General features: G+C 39.2%; 1 protein-coding gene across 1 annotated transcript in view; it reads right to left on the bottom strand.

The window, feature by feature from the left end:
• Positions 1-19,068, bottom strand: part of MAGI2 (membrane associated guanylate kinase, WW and PDZ domain containing 2) — a 1,347,058-nt gene extending 1,327,990 nt beyond the window's left edge. The window contains exon 1 of the mRNA XM_032642294.1: positions 18,768-19,068. Coding sequence (XP_032498185.1) covers positions 18,768-19,068 — 301 coding nt within the window. The remainder of the gene's footprint in view (positions 1-18,767) is intronic.
• Positions 19,069-21,210: the final 2,142 nt, after the last annotated feature.

The following is a 21,210-nucleotide window of genomic DNA, read 5'->3' as shown; positions in this document are numbered from 1 at the left end:
TGTAGCAGTAAGACTAACAATTTCCTAGAGGGTAAGGAAGAAGACAAATATGAAGTGTTTGATCTCTGAAAAAAAATATTCATATAAAGGGATAATTTAATAAACTTTCAAGTTCACAAAATAAAATTTGTTTAAAAACTTCAGAAAGCATAAAAACACTGTTAAGGGCATTTTAAATTCTTCGTCGTTTGTAGAATTTGTTTCTCCTTGTCTTTTAACACAGTCCTGTTATAGTATTTTTATAGTTGCCAATGATGTATGCTATGCAATATTGAGACAGCAGAATAAGAAATATTGTAACACTTCTAAGATGCTTATGATTTCAACATGAAAATTAGGGATTAATTTTGAAGTGTCTGAATCATTCTAAGACAGGAAGAAAGAAAAGAAATGCATGTCTCCTCTAACAGAAATTCTGAAGTTTTGGAAAGGGAAACAGAACTAGAAAAGTGACACAATATTTAGGTATTCACAACTGTCTACTCTGCAGTTTTGGGCACCCATCTAGGGTATTGGATCATTAATTCTCTAGACTGTCCTGTTTCAGTAACACAATAAAGTGGATAAGAGTATGGGCTTTTAAGTCAGGCTGCCATTTAGTACTGAGTGACCTTGGGCAACCTAAGCGACCTTGGGCAAGTAATGAAACTTTATGCTTCAGTTTCCTCAAGTTTAACTGAGATAATAGATATCACTTTCCTCATAGAGTTAATGTGAGCCTTCAATGAATGTAATTAGATGTGAAGTGGGATTTTCCCTGTTTTCCCGGAATGTAGCTTCATAGCTGAGGACAATGGGAAATAAGCAAGTTATCAATTAAATCCATGGTAAAACCAGTCCAAAGACCATCACTCCCAATAGCCCAGATGAGAAGACTAAGTACTTGAAAAAGAGATTCCACAAAAAAGATTCCTTGAAGGGAATCTTAATAGACAATGAAGTGTCATCTCACCTTCCTTCTCAGACTGTGCTGCACATAAGAAAGTGGTCACTCACGAGGATTACTCCCAGACTAGCTGCTTGTTAAATTCTTGAAACAGTCATAGTTGCCCCATGCTGCTACCTATAAGCAAACTCTGAGAGAGTTCTTGGATGAACTTGAAAGGTTTTCTCATAAGCCTGGGGATATTCATAAAGACAGGGATTTATGCCCACTTCTTGCCATAGAATCCTGAAGGTGGGAACTTGGGTGGAGCTGCCCACGATATTGGAACATGAAGAGATGTGGCTGAATTTCCACAACATGATGAGTCAAGGATATATGAAGTTTTCGTCCTCCTTTGACCTGACCTCAGTGGAGACAGGTAGAGCGTGGATGGAGGTTCCAGAATTCCTCATCAAGATTAAGCTCAAAAGAGAGGAGAACCTTTCGATTGGATGCAAGTTTAAAGTTTGTACAATATTTTGAACAGACTACATTTTTTAACACCTGAAAGTGAGACTATTCTGTTACATGAAAGCAAAAACAATTATAAGGTGGGGTGGTGAGGTCTTTAGTAAGGCAGGGGTGAGAGGAAAATTAATTTTTCTTGTTTGTACCCTTTGAGTCCAACCTGTTTAATACACTGGTCACATGTGAAAGTACATGTGGCTGGAATGTACTAAGTGGTCAATATAACCTAGCAGGTTTTGTTATTATTACTAAATATTTTTTATTAATTGCCCCTAAGTAAGTTCAACAATGCTTACATTGCAGGGCTATATAACATGAACTTTCAAGTTCAACATGAATTACTTCAGGGAATGTCACATGAATTCCTAAACTGAAAAATAAGAAAATTTACTGATTTACCTATCAACCAAATACATCAAAATATCAAGAGGAAAAAAGAAAAGGAGAAAATACTCTTAGTACAAAAATGTGTACTGTGGTTTTCTTGACTGAGCTCTTATTTCTGATTACTCAGACAATTTAAAGATGTTTTTAAAGGGATGGGACATGAACACCATTTTATTACTAATTTACTATGTACCACTTAATCTACCACCTCTACATTTTCCTTAGTTCTCAAATAGAGCAATTTTCTCTCCTAGAACAGCCTGAAACAATTCTCCTCCTAGATGAAAATCTCCCTGCTGGAGCAAAAGAGCCAATTTAAATGTCCCAACAAAGAAGATCTCTTCGTCTAACTAACCTTCTAAGCTACCTTCTAATACTGGAGGTCTGTGGCAGTGTCATTCCGCCTCAATTATTAGTAGCTAAACTCTCTCAGATGTTGATGGGTAATCAACTGAGCAACCTGGCTTTTTACAGGGCTCATACTATTTTGAATCAAGTAAGCATATGTTATATATGTTACATATGTTAAACTATTTAACACATAACTTTTAAATTAAACAGAAACGGATTCCTTTCGCAAGTTTCAGTGTAAGGATGGAAATGATACACTAAGAAAATTTTGTGATTTGGATTAATGATGGGCAAGAATGCATTTCAGAACAAAATAGGGCATATTTGGAGGAAAAAATAACAATTTTAGCAAAATTAGTCTCATAATGGATGAGGTAGGTAGTGATCATGTTGCCAAAAATCTACCACAGCATAATATAAAGAGCTGTGAGTATATTTAAAAATAAATTATTTGAAATGTTTAAAAATATTTTTCAAGGATATAGCTATAAACTAAAATGATTATATTTACCAATGTTTGTTAAATATGGGCAGAGGTTCTATATGTAGCTGATGGTTAATCTTATGTGTCAACTTCACTGAGCCACAAGGTGCCCAGATATTCGGTCCAACATTATCCTAGCTGTGTCTGTGAGGGCATTTTTGGATGAGATTAACATTTAAATCAGTAGACTGAGTAAAGTACACTGCCCTCCCTAATGTGGGTGGGCCTCATCCAATCAGTTGAAGACCTGAACAGAACAAAAGGGCTGACCCTCCCCCAGTAAGGGAGACTTCTTACTCCTACCTGACTGCCTTTGAACTGGGACATCAGTTTTTTTCCTGCCTTTAAATTCAAACTGAAACATCAGCTCTTCTTGGGTCTCAGGTCTGCTGGTCTTCAGACTAACCTACACCATCAGCTTTCCTTAGCCTCTAGTTTGCCAACTTACTCTGCGTATATTGGGACTTGTCAGCTTCCATAAACACATGATCCAATTCCTTATAATAAACATCTTCCTCTCTCTTTCTTTCTTTCTTTCTTTCTTTCTCTTTCCCCTCATATATACATATATATGTCTCCTATTGGTTCTGTTTCTCTGGTGAACCCTGACAAATATAATGTTTCAAATAAATCAACTATTACAGGGAAAAAGGACCTTTATCATTCATCCATTCAAAATGTTACCTAAACATTCTACATATTTTCTGGCATCATTCCAAGTACTAGGGAAATAAACACAAATTAGATGTTGTCCCAACTGGATGAATTCGAGGTCTAATGCAAGTGACATATTTGACAACTTTATCAGCCAACCATTGTTATAGCAAATAGAAATGAGTAAATATTTTGTTGTGATACTAAGAATCAGGAGGCTCTGGATCTAATTCTCACGTACCAATAGTGGATAAAATAAATGAACCTTGAGATCTTGAGATGTATATGCCATTCTTTTCATTTATAACCAAAATTATATACCACATACAGTTCAAAATACTTCATATTTCATTTCTGGGACCTTGAACTAGAGAAGATACCTGAAAGAAGATTAAATTTTGAGTGCTCAAAAATATGCACAGTCCTACCACTGCCATGTGGAAACATTTGAATAATTTTATGTGACAGAGAAGGTAATTCATTACAAACATAGTTTCAATGAAGAATTCCTAGTAAAACTTAGGGAAGAGTTTGGATTTTCAAGGTTTACTCCAAATATAGCCTAGAATATTACATCAATGGTCAAATATCTTGGTCTCAAAATAGCAGCTCACAGAACCAGAAAATGAGGCAGTTTTACTTCTGTGATCTCTGAATTAAAACTAAAAACATACAGCGGATAAAGGCAGCGCTGTTGAAGACAAAGTTCCCACTATTATTGTTTGTATATGACTTGCTAGAAACATTATCTTTAGTGCTTAACAGTGATACATTAACATTAAAAATCCTTATATGATAAATGTATCCTATACGATACGTATTATAAAGAACCCAATTTAAAAAGTGGTTTGTACATTATTACAGATTTATGTTCCCCCCTACCCCCGACACCCACCCTTTAAGTTAGAAGTACTAAGTAAAGAAGATTATATACGCAGGCCCGTTAAATACAGGCATCCCTCAAATTCCCATTCTTGACCTCCTTTCACTCTCAATGCTCTTATAAAGGGACCAGAGCTCCCTGAAGGGCTACAGCTACCATCATAAAAAGAGCATAACTCAACTCTCTAATCTGCAGCTCCAGCAATTTTGTGAGCTCTAGATGTATGTGACCAACAACTGTTGAACATCAGAAACGTGCCATCTGCCAGGAACCTCAAACATATTATATTCCCAGGCACTCATTTTTTTCCACTCTCTGTTTCAATTGAAGCAACATGAAATAAAAAAATCTGTTAAAAATGAAAAATAGGTCATTTTATAACTTTATTCTTTTAACTCACTATCTCCAACTCCAAGGCCTAGTCTAAATTGTTTTAAGTAAAACCAATGATAGATACCTGGTGAATATAATATTACTTATTCACTAAGAGTCAAATATGCTGAAAATAGCATGCTGCTTCTTCCATAGTTGTCCAAGACAGCAATTTTCGATTTCTAGAACAGTCCGAAGCCACTTCTACTGTAGATTAAATTTTAACATCTGTAGTTAATGGCATCTTCATCTACTCTGAACACCCACCCCCAGGGCAGTTATCTTTGACTCCTGCCTCCTCTTCACCACTACTTCCCAATCACTTGGATATAAATCCTTATCCATCCTGCCTCTATAATATGTCTCCAGTTCATGTCCTTCCATTCCCACCGCTGATTCCAGGCCTTAGGCCTTGCTCTCACTTTCTTCTCCTCTCAATACATACCTCATACCACATTTCCTCCCTGCCCCTGTGCCTCAAAAACCAAAAACCAAAAACCCCAATCACTTTGATTATGCTTTTCCCTTGTTCAGATACCTTCAGTGGCTTTACTCACCTAGAGAATAATGTCCAAACTCTTTAGGTTTTCATTTAATACCTTCCCTGATATGATTCTAAGTTTCCTTTCTGGAAAAATCTTCAGTTGGTATCAAGATTACTCAGCTACCCCTTTCACTAGCCTCACTGATCTGTATTTAGTTCTCTCTACAGGAGGGTCATTTTCACCCTCTCCCACCTTTGGTCATGCTCTCCTCTCTGCTTTCTACACCTCCCCACCTCCCACTCATGCATTAGAGACCATTTCAAAGATCCCTTATGCTGTGAAGCACCCACACACACATACACACACCCTCAGTGATCTTCCATCTCTTAAGTAATAACATTTCCAACTAAGCTACATTAAAGTTTTAGAAAATATTTCCATAGGCATTACCTTCTTGGATTCTAATAACCATTCTATAACATATGAGGTGACTGAGGCTCAAAGAAAGTTAATAGCCCCATAAGGACATGATAGCAATGAACTTGGGACTGGAATCCAATTAAGTCCTCTTACTCCAGGATCCACACTCCTTACATTATATTCCTCTGCTTCTTCCTTTCCCTCCTTTGTGCTCTAAAAGCAGTATGTTTATATCTGTACCATTCCACTAAAACTCAGTGTTTTAAGGTTAGCTTTGTACGTGATTGCTTCTCCTTCTACTCTGTAGTCTTGGAAGGTAGGGTCTGACCATTACTATTTTAATGCCAGGACCTAGCTTTAGCATGACACAAAACAGAAGTATAATAAATAATTATTTATTCAATTAATCAAAGGATCTTAATTTGCTACAATATTTTTATTGATGAAAAACATGTATTTATGTGACAAATACAGAAATTCAAGCTCAAGTCTCTTCCATCATAACACACACACACACACACACACACACACACACACACACACGCAAACACCTCTATCACTTTTAACATGCATCTCCTAGATAGATAACTGTCCATTACCTTTCCTACTAAACAGACTTCTTGAAGGAGTGGGATGCACGTGCTATTTCCATTTTCTTACTTCCTATTCACTCTTCAAACCTGTGACATGAACTCTTCTGCACCACCCACTCCAATGAAATGACACCAAACAAAGGTGACCTCCATTTTTGCCAAATGCAATGGAAATGTTACAGACATCATCTTTCTAACCATGGTGCTGACCACTCACTCAGTGTTAAGACTGTTCTGATAACAGTCTTAGTTTCCTTCCTGGGATCCCCTGACTTCTGAAATGTACGTAGATGCCACAGTGTTTTCTTATTCTTTTTGTCTTTATATTCTCTCATTGGATAATCTCATATTCACTAATTTACACATTCAGCCTCACTCACTCTTCTGAATTTTAGACATGGGATATTCAGATGTCTACCACTTGAATTCTTTCTGCACATCTCATATTAAATATATCCCAAATGGAATTACCTTCTCCCCAAATCTACATCTTGCCACCAGTCTCTATAATGATTGGCACCACCTAAAAGACACCAGAAAGTCAGCAAGACTCCTTTCTTTCTCTTTGTCCCCATACAATCACGTGTACTGACAATTTTACCATCCACAGTTTTCTTGCCTTAGACCTCACTTTCCCATTCCTACCCTCATTATTATAGTTCAAGACCTCAAAACCTCTCCTCTAGGTAAATCTATAGCCTCCTGAACGGTCTTCCTGCCTCTTTCTTCAACCTCCTTTAATTAGGTCTCTTCATTGCCTACATGTGTTCCATGAAATGTTGCCTACAGTTGCCCTCACTGGGAAAACAATGCACAAACATGACCTTCTTAATCCTGTTCTTAAAACCTTTCTAACACAGAGAGGCAAGCTAGCACACTGGTTAAGATAGTACCTAGGTTAAATCCTGGCTCATTTAATTATTATGTGGCTTTGGGCAAGTTTCTTTATCTCTCTGGGCTCATTTTCTTATCCGCAATGGAGTTCATGATAGTACCTACCTTGTAGAGGTAAAATCAATTAACATTTACTTAAAGTATTTAGAACACTACCTGACATATAATAAGCACCGCACAAACGTCTGTCATTAATGACGATGTTAATAATAATAAAGCAGTAATACTCAGTGGTTCACCATTCAGTTCTATACGATAGCTTAGCCCAATCTAACCGCCCTAGCTCATTTATTACTACTGTCTATATTAAATTCCAGACTTTAGTACTTAGAAACTCTTCTTTATCACATTCTTAGAAACTCTCAATATCAATGCTTCCTTGCCTTTTTCTCTAGAAGGGTCCTCCTACCCTCCTCACCTGATTTCCTACTGAAGTATTCTCTTCTCCATGAACTGTTGCTTGAAACCTCAGGAGAGACCAGGTACCCTTCTGCTAGCATAGACCTTCTGAAATATTTATTCCATTCAAAATTCTTATTTATAGTAACTGTTAAACCAAATTGAATATTAACAGTATATATGGTAATTATAACATCAAACAATATATGTGTGTGAAATATATATTATATATATATAGTATTGAGCCTATACTGTACTCCAGGCCTTAAGCTAAGCATCCTATAGGCATTATAATATTTATTCCTCATAACATCTTTGTAAAGTAGGTTTGTAATGATACTTGTTTTACAAAGGATGGAATTGATGTATAGAGATGTGAAATAACTTGTTCAATTCATAGCTAGCATGGGAGTAGAGCTGTGACTGGAATCCACATCTGCCTGTCTCCAGAGTTCCATGCTCTTAACTACATACTGCACTGTGAAATTCCTGGCACAGGATCAAGATTTACACACCTTACTACAATCACTATCTAGCACAGTGCTTAGAACATAAGCACAACATTAAAATATATACAGAGTCCATGTAACTACTTGAACTGTATTCCATATTGTAGAATACTAAGAACTCCTAACTCATATTTCTTCTCCAAAATGTTTTTTCTTACCTTTTATTCTGATTACATAAAGGATGCTATCCATTATGTAATGAAAGAACCTTCTCCTTAACGATTTTTAACTCAGATCACATAGACATACCACAGGATGGACTACTTGAGGATGCAGACGATGTCTTAATGAAGTCTTATTCATCTTTTTATCACCAGTCTCTAGTTCAATGCCAGATAGAGAATAGGTTACCAATAAATGTTCATTGAATAATAACTAGATGAATTCTAGCTCTGGAAGAATGGTGTTGGAACATTTTTGATGAGTCAGTTTATAATTATACACTCCTGGATCAATGGCATAGACATTTGTAAACACTCCATAATTCCAAAAATATTTCAAAATATTTCTGGCATGCATTGGTGGGTATATTTTTGTAGCTGGTTTGCTTTCTTGATTATGTTCTGTTTTGGATAATGTTAAAATAAAGTTGTAATCCCACATATTTTACTTCTGAATGCTCACAATTTTCTGGAATTTAAAACAGAGGTCCAACCATAGCAAAACTGAATGAGATAACAGAGACATACTTAGAATTTGACTGAGCTTATGTTACAGGAAAATACATCTTGGTTTATTCTTCAAATAGATTTCTGTTTTTGAAGGATATTCACCAGTGCTCCCCAAAACAATAAAATAGGAATAAAATACTTATTTTTATATTTTACAGTTATATCAATCAAAAGATTTTGGCCTCAAAATAACGGAAAACCCAATCCAAATGGCTTAAAATATCTTGTGTACTGTTAGCTCAATAACAAGAAGTCCTAAGAGAGGACTAGTTTGGGCTCATTATTTTAGCAGACCATCAAGGAGCCAGTAACTTTATATCACTCAGTTCTGCCATTCTCCACCTTTGGCCACTCTCCTCGTGATCACAAGATGGCTACAGTTGCCCCAGGTATCACCTCCATGTACAGCAACTTCCAGAGACTGAAAAATGAATAGATCTGTCCTAGATCTTATTTTAAGTACTAAGAAGTTTCTCAGAAAGTCCCCAAGGGGCTTCACTTTACTTTTCATTACTTAGAGCTGGGTTATAAGCCATTTCCTAAAACAATCATTGGCAAAGAGATGGAATTACCATGCTTGGTTTAGACTAGTCTAAGTCCATTCCCTTGGGATAAGGCTGACATAATATGAAACACATGGCATAGCATCACATCAGCGTGTGGATACTTGAACAAAACTGGCGTTCTGTTCAGTAAGGAATGAAGGGAGGGGGAAAAGAAAAAATGCATTCCAGGTAGACAACCAACAATGTCTCTAATAACTTTGTGACTTTCTAAAGTCTGTCTGAAAGCATATTCAATGAAAGCAAAGTACCTCCTTATTCAATGCTAAAAGAGTCAATTTCCCCAAGGGTAAAGGGTGTCATGATACTCTTCACATTAAGACAATGAAGAATTTCCAATTAATTTTAAAAGGGAGACTTGGGATGAGAATATAAAAGGATATTTTCTTGATTCACAGTAGTAAGTTAGCATACTGTTAGGGCTATCAAAGATATAAATTTTAGGGCTTCCCTGGTGGCGCAGTGGTTGAGAGTCCACCTGCCGATGCAGAGGACACGGGTTCGTGCGTCCGGGAGGATCCCATGTGACGCGGAGCGGCTAGGTCCGTGAGCCATGGCTACTGGGCCTGCGCCTCCGGAGCCTGTGCTCCGCAACGGGAGGGGCTGCGGCGGTGAGAGGCCCAAGTATCGCAAAAAAAAAAAAAAAAGAAAATTAAAAAGATATAAATTTTAAATAGTTCTTAGTAAAGTTTATGGTATATATGTACTTTATAAATTCATATATAGATACTCCAAAGCAAATTAATTGGACATAAGGAAAATGGCTTTAAATTAAAACATCAGTGTAATTCGAATTATCATAATCTCCACTTCATAACAAAACCTCTTAGGACCCATGTTAATTAAGCTTAGTTTTTCTTGACATTTTCAAATTCTCAGTAAAGCAACACTAGTACCTGTATTTTAGCTAAACACTTATAAGTTAGGCATCATTTAACTTATTTTTAAATGATTACTTCTTCAGAATTGTAATATATCACATATTCAAAGCATGTTGGATCCAGTCCTCTTATTTTACTCTGAGACAACTAAACCAGTGCAATTTAAACTACTCTGTAAATATGTTATCAAGTTCATGAATAAGCATGCCCCTTATCTCTGCCCCTTCCTTTGTTACGTTAACATTAGGACATTACCCTAGGCATTTGTAGCCCACCAGCCACTTGGTGATGTAAATAAAAGTAACTAAAATCCAAACTATCAAATTCTTATTATCATTTCTTAACAACTAACATACATGAAATACAGAAATCATCTGGGCACTTGATTTCACTGTCTTTAGGTCTCCTGTTATCAAAACTAAAAAAGGTTAAAAATACCACTCACAGTTGGAAATTTATGGGTACCTATGTAAGCTTTTCAGCTAGATTTGTCACACATGGAATAATTTTATGTAACTCTGACTAAAGTGAGACTGTATCCTCACATGCATAAATGCCTTTCTGGGACCATTGGTTTAAAAACTGGCATTGAGGGACTTCCCTAGACATCCAGGGGTTGAGACTCCGCGCTTCCACTGCAGGGGGCGCAGGTTTCAATTCCTGGTCAGGGAACTAGGATCCCACATGCTACGCAGCACGGCCAAAATATAAATTTAAAAAAATAAAAAAACTAGCATTTAACTTAGTATTATAAAACTAGTATAGTATATACTATTATATAGTATATAGTATATAAAGTATATACTTTATATATTTATATATATAGTATATATATATACTATATATATATAGTATATATATATACTATATATATATAGTATATATTTATATAGTATATAAAACTAGTATAGTAACTTAGTATTTCAAAAGTGTGTGTGTGTTCCATGTATACAAAGAAGCAGAACAGAACAAATTTGCTATTCACTAGAGTGACTCTGCCACACTGAACTTAAGAAAAGGAAAGAAAAGGTACTTCCAACCAAAGAGGAAAAGGAGATAATGTTAGAGATAATGTTTCAGAAGAAATACTAAGAAGGAAGGTTTTAGTATTTTAACTGCAGATGGGTAAGAGCATCTTTGATAATATTCCTGCTTTTCCATAGAGGAATCACCTTCTGTCTAAAGCCCCAGTCCTAACAAAATGGCCATCCACTAAGTACCTGACTTGCCAGAAAGGCAAGATTACAGTTATTCATGTTCAGGGTGCTTTTGGAAATAAGCCACAATTTTGGGGAGATTTTTGTGACCCTTTAGGCCTAAATGCTTGTTATTTTTTTGATTGAATAAACTTGACGTGTAACATTGTATAAGCTTAAGGTGTACAGCATGCTACTTTCATACACCTATATATTGTAGTATGTTGTAGTGATATTTATCACAGTAATAATTATAGTAAAATATTATTATCTCTATTAATGCTTGTTATTTTTTGAAGAAACTTTGTCTAGTAAAGAGTTGCTTTAACATCCTTATAGCACAGACTGCAAAGAAAGGCAAACTGGGTTCAACTGTGGACTGATCATAATGCTTCACAGATGCAACACTGGACATTTCATATCTCTGAAACTTGCTCCTGCTTGCAATCCAGCTAATCAGATTTTGACAAGTTTAGGGTATGTTGCTAGATTAATCTGTGGGTTTCTACAGCACTTGTTATCCTTGAATTAATATATATTCCAGCTAAGTATGTACCTTCCTGTGCACAGTGATACAAAATACTAGGATAAGCACCATTGCTCACCTATAAAATGATAAATAAGTGTTAAAAATATATATAATTGGTTTTTGCATTTAACATTTTTACTGAGACATTCTCTATCATCTTTCAAGTGCAATGTAAAGTGCAAACAGCCCCTACGCTACCTGTAATCCATGGCAATATAAATAAGTCACTGTAACATTTGGGAAACTCATGTTTTAAGAAACTTCTTTAAACACAATATAATATGAAAAATAGATAAATAAAATATACACTTTTTGTTAAACAAGTTTGCTTCTTCCTATTTCATTACACAGTCACTTAATTAAACCCATGGCTATTTATAGAAAAATCTCTGATTTCATATGCACGAGTTTCACTAAAGGCAGTTAAACGGTTCAAAAAATTAATCCACAAATTTTATCATTAGAAAAATCAATATCTTCAAAATATCTTTTACTTCACACTATAAAGGTTTACTCTTTCTTCTGTCACATATTTGTTTGGGGCCATTGTTGGATATATGATGACTGCCATAAAACTGAAAATTTTTTTAAGTAAACCAAAATAACTGAAAATAACACAAAGCCGGACATGGATTCATGTAACAATTACAGGGAGAAATGTTTTCCAAGGTAAAACAAGCCATAAAATATGTTAAATATTGAAACAAATCTAATTATTCATTTAAAATATCCACTCATTAACCTACTGGATCCTTGAAAATAGATGCACTGGATGCATCTGAGTTAATATTCAATCAGTTGTCAAAAAAGGAAACTTTTTTTCTGTACTTCTAGACTATCCAAAGCAGACAACACTGTATATTAAACTTTAAACAAATTTTTTTTAAGTTTTTAAACAATTAATCTCCAAATGGAGTCTTTTTTAATAGAGTAACACGTCAATGAAATGTAATAACAGAAGCAATTATTAACTTCCTATGACAATATGAGTATTTTACAACAGTTTTAAGCAGATGCATATCCCTATATAAGTCTATGTAAAATCAGTACTTATCAACCTATTACTAAATTATCTATACAAAAGTAATTATAATTTACTTTTATTAAAGTAAATATCACATCAGTCCTTTCTGTAAACAGAAGAGAGGGAGCTGGAACTAGAACAGAATAAATAATTAAAGAGTCACAATACTAAGCAAGTTGTAAGACCCTATCCCATGCTTCTTATCATGATAAATAGCCAGGTTGTAGCTTAGAAAGATTTTTAAAAATTAATATTGGATTAATTGGGCGATTGGGATTGACATATATACACTGATGTGTACAAAATTAATGACTAGTAAGAACCTGCTGTATAAAAAAATAAATAAAATAAAATTCAAAAATTAATATTGGGCACTGGACCTTCAGGGTAGATGTTCCTATTGAATTCTAAGAAGGGACTAAGTCAGCTGAAATGCTAAACTCACTGGGGGAGGCTGATGGTAAATCCTTCATCTTTAAAGTGTTAATATAGAGAATTACTTATATTGAGCTGCTGACGTACTCACAGATGCAAAGTAAACTTTTTGCTGAATTTTGATGTATTTTTCTTTATTATACATGGTTGACTGAACACTTAGGAATTAATTCTGTTTCGTGATTGCCCTTCTTTATGAGGTCTTGATCTCTAGCTAAGAAATAAAAGTTCTGCCTTAAAACATGATAATAGTCGGGACTTCCCTGGTGGCACAGTGGTTAAGAATCCCCCTGCTAATGCAGGGGACATGGGTTCGAGCCCTGGTCCGGGAAGATCCCACATGCTACGGAGTAACTAAGCCCATGTGCCACAACTACTGAACCTGTGCTCTAGAGCCTGCGAGCCACAACTACTGATCCTGTGCACCACAAGTACTGAGGCCTGTGCACCTAGAGCTCACGTTCTGCAATAAGAGAAGCCACCGCAAGGAAAAGCAGCTTACGGCAACTAGAGAAAGCCCACACGCAGCAACGAAGACCCAACGTAGCCAAAAATAAATAAATAAAATATGATTATAAAAAAAAACCCATTATACTAGCATCTAATAGTCACATGCAAGAGGTATAAATAAATTCCTAAGGTTAAATTAGTGAATTCGAATAGGATTTCTGTGCTTGTCAAGCCTAGAGTAAATGATTCAATATATTCACCAACTGTTTAGGAGAAGAGATATGGGTACAAAGGGAATAAATAACTGGGGAAAAACTATGGCTAGAGTTTAAAATAAATATAAAACAGATATTTACACATAAAGATGGTATCAGTGAGAGTTATTTTTAAAACATGAAAACATGTTCCATTCCACTTAATGGCATTACTCTTCACATTAATGCTTTTCAAAGAAGACTACTACTTGCAAATTACTCATAGTATTAATTAGTCAATCATTTTCTATTTTTCAGTTAGTCTTCAAATAAGTGTAAAATATCTTGAAAGTTAAAAACATTTCATGTCACTAGCTCAAAATGACCAGTATGCTTGCAATAACATTTAGTAACACTTACATAATGCTTATTATCTGCCAGACACTACATCATTTAAATACATCTTATTTAATATTCTCAAGATACTATTACTACCCCAGGCTAGACAACTTGTTTATATAGCCAATACTAAGTGGCATACTCAGGATTCAAACCCAGACAGGCTACTTGGGAGACTAGATTTAATGGCTACACTATCACAACTCTTGAGGGAAATGATTCAGCCAGGAACTGCTATGCATTTGAAAGCCATTGTTTAAACTACAAGCAGTCAGGGTTGTCAAATGTGAAAACCTTTTGCTCATTATGAATGTGAATGTGTGAATTTCAAGCAACTAAAAAGAAAAGTGAGCATACGAAATATGGCAAAAGTTTGCACCGTATAAATGTTAAGAGCAGAAATGGTGGCACTTAAATACATTAGCTGTGATTTCACCCCAAGATTACTCTCATTCAAAACAAACACACACAAAAAGCAGTCATATTTAGCATTCAAGGTCATACTACCTAAATTACGTACATTAAAAAATATACTGAAAAACTAAAGTAGCATCCCCCATAAATTATGCCCAAAGATAAGTGTCTCATTAACCTTGTTCCAAAACATTAAAGATACTTTATCCTAAAAAAATTAACTGATCAAATTGTTTAAACAATTCAATAAAATTCACGTACATACATTTCTATGGAGGAAGATCAATCTTGGAGAAAATTTGACACAATTTGTTTTCAGCTTTTCAAATAAAGGAAGCATAGAGGTTTAACTCTATGATACTACCTTGAAGTCAGTCAAAAAGAAAGCATGACTCAATAAGTTTGGATCTTCTTTCCTTTGAAGGCATCTTTGAAAGGAGCAATAGGAGGGAGAGCAATGTACATCTTCTCTAGAACTGAATTTCAAAGGCTTTACTTGGCCCTTCTCCTACATCGGAAGAATTATAAAACGTTTTGTCCTTTATGTTCCATCGTGAGATCCTAAACGGGAAAATAAGTTCAGGCTATGTAGGTCCCCATGTGGTTTTAGATGCAGTAGCTAGGAATGTAGGACACAATGGTCTATGTAACTGGCTGCTGTGAACTTTAGTGCAGATTTTAAAAGAAAAGAAAAAAAAAACCTTTAGCTCTTCAGCACAGATCTCAAAATCACTCAAGAAACGTCCTTCAATTGCATCCACTGCATTAATGAGATCACAGAACAGAAGTGCTAATTTAGATTAACTAGTTTGGTGAGGAAAGTTTATTATTATAAACTAAAAAGCCAGTTTATAAATAATAATAGGATGTGACAATAAAGGATATTTTTCATATGTGACTCATCACTATGTGGATTAAATGCAGCTTAAATTAAAAAAGAAATCCCCTGAATTTAATTAAATGGCTTTCAAAAATGGCTTTGAAAACATTTATACAATGTAGAAAAACTACATCTATTTGTCTAGTGTGTCTTAAAATTCTGGTAGTTCACCTTCTTTTAAAATTATAATTTATTCTTATAACAACTGTAATATAAAATTAGCCAAGCACATAAATAAAAAGTGATTAAACAATGCAATTTTATCTGGTGCACTTTTTAATCAATATTCTTATTCAAACTTCTTTTCTTTGCAAAATCTGCCTCAGTTTACCTGATTATATATGTAGTTTCTGTATAATACCCAATGTTTGAATACTCGAAAATCAACTATCTCATTAATATTTTAAAAATACAACTGCTAAACAAGCCATGTTTAAGTTTTTCAGTTATGCTAGTTTACTGGCTCTCTAGAAATAAGACTACTGAGCCAAGGGTTTCTAAATATTTTTCCAGCAAGTGAAATCTATAGTGAAACCCAAGACACACAGGCACTGTATCTACGGTTCTGAAATTTTCACTTTGCTTACAATGATAAAGTAAACCTATTATTATTTGACAAGGGAAAGAAAGATTTCAACAAGGGAATAGTATATGAATCACCATACATAGAAGAATATGAGAGGATTACATTTTCCACAAAAGCTAAAAGAAGCAATTATTTTTGCTCCTTGGTTAGTGATTCAGGAGGTTAATCAGATTCCTCTGGGGTTCTGTGAACATCATTATGAACATCAATCATCAATGGCTCAGTGAAGCGCAGAACTGAAGGTTAACACACAATGAAAAGAAATTTTCCCTAAATATATCACATTATATGTGTATATGCCATGAGTTCTAAAAACAGTAATCTTCCAAATAAAATCTAACACAGAAGTTGAGTATCAGAGACTACCTTGGATCAAATCATGGAAGGATTTAAATAAGATCTAGTCCAGGTACCCATCTTACATAAGAATCCATGGCATGTGGTCATTGGCCTCTTCATAAACACTCACAATGATGGGGGCTCATGAGTTCACAATATAGTCCACAGATCTTTTTTTAAAGCTCTATTAGAATCTTCTTAATAAAAGTAAAGATGCTTCATCCTTTAAAAATTTTCATAGATTCATCTTAGTTTGACCCTATAGAGTATCACAGGATAGTCAGAATTCCTTTTCTTACTTGATAGCTTTTCAAGATTTAATGATAGCTTTCATGCTTTCACTTTTCCAAGTCTTTCCACTGGATTTTATAGAATAGATTGACAATACCCAACAATCTCCCTTTCTTTCTTTTCTTGTCTTGCTGCTAGAGTTACAGTTTGGGAAGGTCCATCTCAAAATGCAGTGCTCAGAATGAGTACATTAAAATGTGGTAATAATTATAAACTATAATAGGACAATCACCTCCCTCATTAGGATATTATCATTAGTCCAACTTAACAATGCCTTAAGGTTTGCAGCCACTTTCCACTACAAATAACAACCTTGTTGCCAACAAAACCATGGTCATCAATTGTAAAGTAGATTTTTGGACTCAAAACCAAAACCTTACATTTATATCTATTGCTGCAAGATAGTACCATGACATCAAATATATTAACATGAATGCCTATATTTGAGCTTCCAGTATGTCATCTTGAAAAATAGTAAGATACTCTATTTGCCTTCCTACCAAACTCATATTCTTCAGTTTCATTCAGTATGGAGCTCTGTTGACCTACAAGTCAATGTTCACATTAGCCTATCTCAAGTCATCAGCTACTAATACTCAAGAATCCCCAATGAAAACTCTTTTTGTATGGCAATTTACAGTTAAGAAATTTTGACTGAGATTTCATTTTTCACTGGCTTACTTTTAAAACTGGTTTATAGAGAAGAATAGCTCCCTAAGAGTGTTTCATATCCCCCTAAGAGTGTTTCTTGACAGTTGATCATGCAGTAAGATTAAGTGGTCGCTCAAAATGCAGGCAATGACAGCTCAATTCCATCTATGAGGCGGGACAAACAATGTATCACCAACAAGAAACCTTTAGATTGATGTGAATGTGCACATATACATACACGCCACACACGAGATGCGGATGTGAGCTACAAAATGTATGAAATCCCACGTGGAACACAAAGATACACTACTTAATTCGAGCTAAAGTTGTCCTCTTTCCAAGAAACTTTTATCTCCCTCTTCCCTCCTACGGACCATAATTTTCTTTCAGGCAAAGACAGTGAGAGAGTTCTGCAACAGCCCATCACAGCCTTCAGCTGAGCCTCATCTAAACCAGGTTGGAGCTGACCGAGCCTGAGTTGTAACCAGCTGGCTTTTCCATCCAACTCCTCCTCAGAAACACGCCCCCCTCCCCCCTCTGCCCAAATCCGAAGCCAGAGGGGAGTCCAACCACAGAAAACTTCCACTCAACCCAATGTTCACAGTAAAGAACATTCCGGTAACCACGTCTCTCCTCTTGACCCCCAACGCTAGAACCCGCTGCTAGTGCCGCGCCTTCCTCGCGAACCGCCTCCCGCGGGCCAGCGCGGGGTGAGCGCCCGGGTTAGTCAGTGCGCACGTGACGCGCGGTGCCCACATGACACGATCGTGGGAGGGGGAGGGGGACAGGGGAGTGAGGCAGGGAAAAAGTTAAGGAAGACCCGTCCAAGCGCCCGAAGCAATCTGCCCCGTCCCTTCTTTGTCAACTAGTGGCTCAGGGATTCCCCCAAGGCGTCTTCAGTCCAGCTCCCGAGACTGAGGGCGCAGCTCTCGGCTCGTCCCGCCACCCCCTACTCCTCCCCGCCCTGCTGGTGATGCCGCTGCACCCTCAAGTTGCTCCTTCCTCCCCTTTCTCCCTTCTCCCCTCTCTCCCTTCTCCCCTTTCTCCCTCCCTCCTTTTCTTCCATCCTTCCTCCCTTCCTTCCTTCCTTCCTTCCCTAAAAGCTCTTCATCCACTGCGGGCCGTGCCGCTGACGCACATTCAATTGCCCCGGGAGCTCGCCTGCACCTCTGAGGTCACACAAGGCCGAACACCTACCAAAGGAGAGGGGATAACTGCGCAAACAAAGTTGCACGCCCCACCGCAATCCGCCCCTCCCTTCCACCGAGCCCCCCATTCGGAACCCCGGCAAAGCCCACTTGCTCTGCCGGTTCTCTCTCGACCTCACCCCACCGTCGCGCAACACACCCCCTTCCACACGCGAGCCCACCCTTCCATTATGCCCCGCGCTTGAAGCGGTCCAGCCTCCTGGCAGAGCACCGAGCAAGCCGCTACGCTCACCTTGCTTGACACACTTGAGCCGGAGGGGATCCTTGCAGTGTTTGATCACGGCAAGCACGTCCCTGATGGTGAGCCCCGCCACGGGGGTCTCGTTTACTTCCAGCAGCAGTTCCTCAGACACCAACTTGCTGCCGCTCTCATAGGCCACCTTGCCGGGCTTCACCTCCCCCAAGTAGGGGAACTGTCCATTCTCGGCGCCCCCCTTCAGTTCGAAGCCCAGCTGGCCCTCCGGGTTCCTGCCAATGACACTCTCATGGACTTTGCTAGTCCAGTGGCTTTTCTTTTTCAAGCTTTTGGACATGGCAGTGGGGTGAGTCGCCTCAGCTCCTGAGGGATTCCTTTGGGGTAGGGGAGTTGGTGCTGAGAGAATGAGGATGAAGGAGCCAGGGGGCCAGGAGGTGAGAAGAGCAGACTGCCTTCCTCCCGCCTCTGTTCGGTGCTTTCCCTCTTCTTTGGATGGAGTGTGGACGAGGAAGGGGGAGGATGACAGGGACGGCTGGGCAGAGGTAGGAGAGCTTGGGTGAGGTTGTGCTGTCCCTTGAATGACACTCAAGGCTGTGGCCCCGCAGCAGAAGAGAGCTGTGGTGGTGGCGGCGGCGGCGGTGGCGGCGGCGGCGGCGGCGGCAGCCAGAGCGAGCAGTAGCCGAGCTGGGGAGCGGGTGGGTGGGGGTGGGGAAGGAGGGTAAGGATGCCGGGGGCCACTCCTGCGTGGTGCGAGTGGGAGCGCGCGCGCGCGCCTGAGCGTGTGTTGTTAGCTGATATCCATGGTAGCTGCAGTGGCAGCGACAGGGTCCGCGCGCGCCCGCGCGTGTCTGTGTCTGTGTGTGCGCGTACTAGTTGTACTGTACTGGCAACAGGGGAGGAGGCAGAGGGCAGAGGAGGAGGGAGCGGGCTGGAGGGGGAGGAGGGGCACGCGCGCGCCGGGTGGGGAGCCGCTTCGCCGCTGTCTCCGCTCCCTCCCTCCGCCGCTTGACCCGGTAGTGAAGGCTGAGAGAGAGGCAGGCTGGGTCCGCCTGGCAGTCTACGGGAGGAGGCGGGAGCGGGAAACAAGGGGAGCCGAGGCCCGGCGTGGGGAGGCCGGCAGGAAGGGCTGCGAGCCCAGCGCGGACCTTTCTTCAGCCTCCCGACGGCCGAGCGCTGCGCTAGGCTGCTGCGCTGTGAGCACGCCCTGACTTCCTCAGACCTGGGCGGGCCGGAGCAGAAATAGCGGCACCTGGACTTCGGCTCGCACAGTGCCGGGCGCTGCGGCTCGAGCGCCGCGAGCCTCGAGGCACGGAATCCTGGCGTGAGAAAGCCGAGCTCTGGGACCCGCCCGGCGTGCGCTCGCCGGAGAAGGCCTGGGCGCTACGAGCCGGGTGGAGGCGTCGGAGTTCACTGATTAGACAGGCTTTGTCTTCTCACGTTTCAGTCAGACCCGTCGCAGAGTTCGCAGAATTCCCCTCAGAGGAGCGTAAAGTTAGAAAACTGGAGACTGGTTTTTCTGGCAGCCAGGGACGGGGAAGCAGCGCTCCGGCCTCGGGTGCAGACGGGAACTTAGCGGAGGCTTGAAGTGTAGGGGCTTCACTTTTCCAAGTTAGAAGAAGCGGGAAGAAAGGGACTGCGGGATGGGGGTGGGGACAGCTGCGGTGAGCAGCCTCCTCAGAGAACTGGGCAGTTTCACGCGGGATCTGCGGCGAGACCGCTGGGCACGCCCTCGCCGCGGGCGCCCTCAGAGCCGCCGGGCTGAGACGCGGGAGAAACCCTAAGTTGACCCGAGCAGACAGCCTCCTGCTACCCTGAAGGAGAAGTCTCCAAGGGTTGACAGAGCGGCAGAACAGGGGCTGGAACTCAGCTCTCTGGCCCGCCACCAGGCTCCTTTCCCTTCACCAAGTTTGCAGCCAGGAGGAGAGGTGAGGACCGGGGCGCCAGGATGCAGGAGGGCCACTGGGTTTCACTCAAAGGCTAGTTTCGTGTGAGATGTTAGGGGTGACTTTTTAAATTCCTGTAACTGGTAGGTGAATTTAATTTGCTGTAGTTTCAAAATGATAATTAAAAACAAAGGTGCACACCCACTCATCTCTTTAAAGCAAAGCATGAAAAGCACTGAGCTGTTAGGAGTCTTGCTGTCTGAGATGAAGACAGTGTGGGAGGCAAGCGGAACAGTTAAAAATGCTTAGTCGACCCAAACAGAAGGACACAGTTTGAATTCAGGCTCTGCTACTTATCAAGAGTATGATCTTGAATGAAGTGTCGACCTTTCTGAGCCTCAGTTTCCTTATTTGTTAAATAGGATTAAAAGTACTAATCTGACAGGACTATGGTAAGGATGAGATCAGGCAGAACGTGCAAAATGCTTGCCTGACATAGATGGGTAGGCACTGAAAATGATAATTTCCTCTTTTTTCCCCTTCTCGTATAACTCACTGTTTGGGGAAGTGGGGGATCAAAGCTAGTCACAACGGAA

Source organism: Phocoena sinus, chromosome 9, assembly GCF_008692025.1.
Source record: "Phocoena sinus isolate mPhoSin1 chromosome 9, mPhoSin1.pri, whole genome shotgun sequence".
NCBI classification, from domain to species: domain Eukaryota; kingdom Metazoa; phylum Chordata; class Mammalia; order Artiodactyla; family Phocoenidae; genus Phocoena; species Phocoena sinus.
The sequence above is the reverse complement of the archived record's forward strand: the minus strand, read 5'-3'. Positions and strand labels throughout refer to the sequence as shown.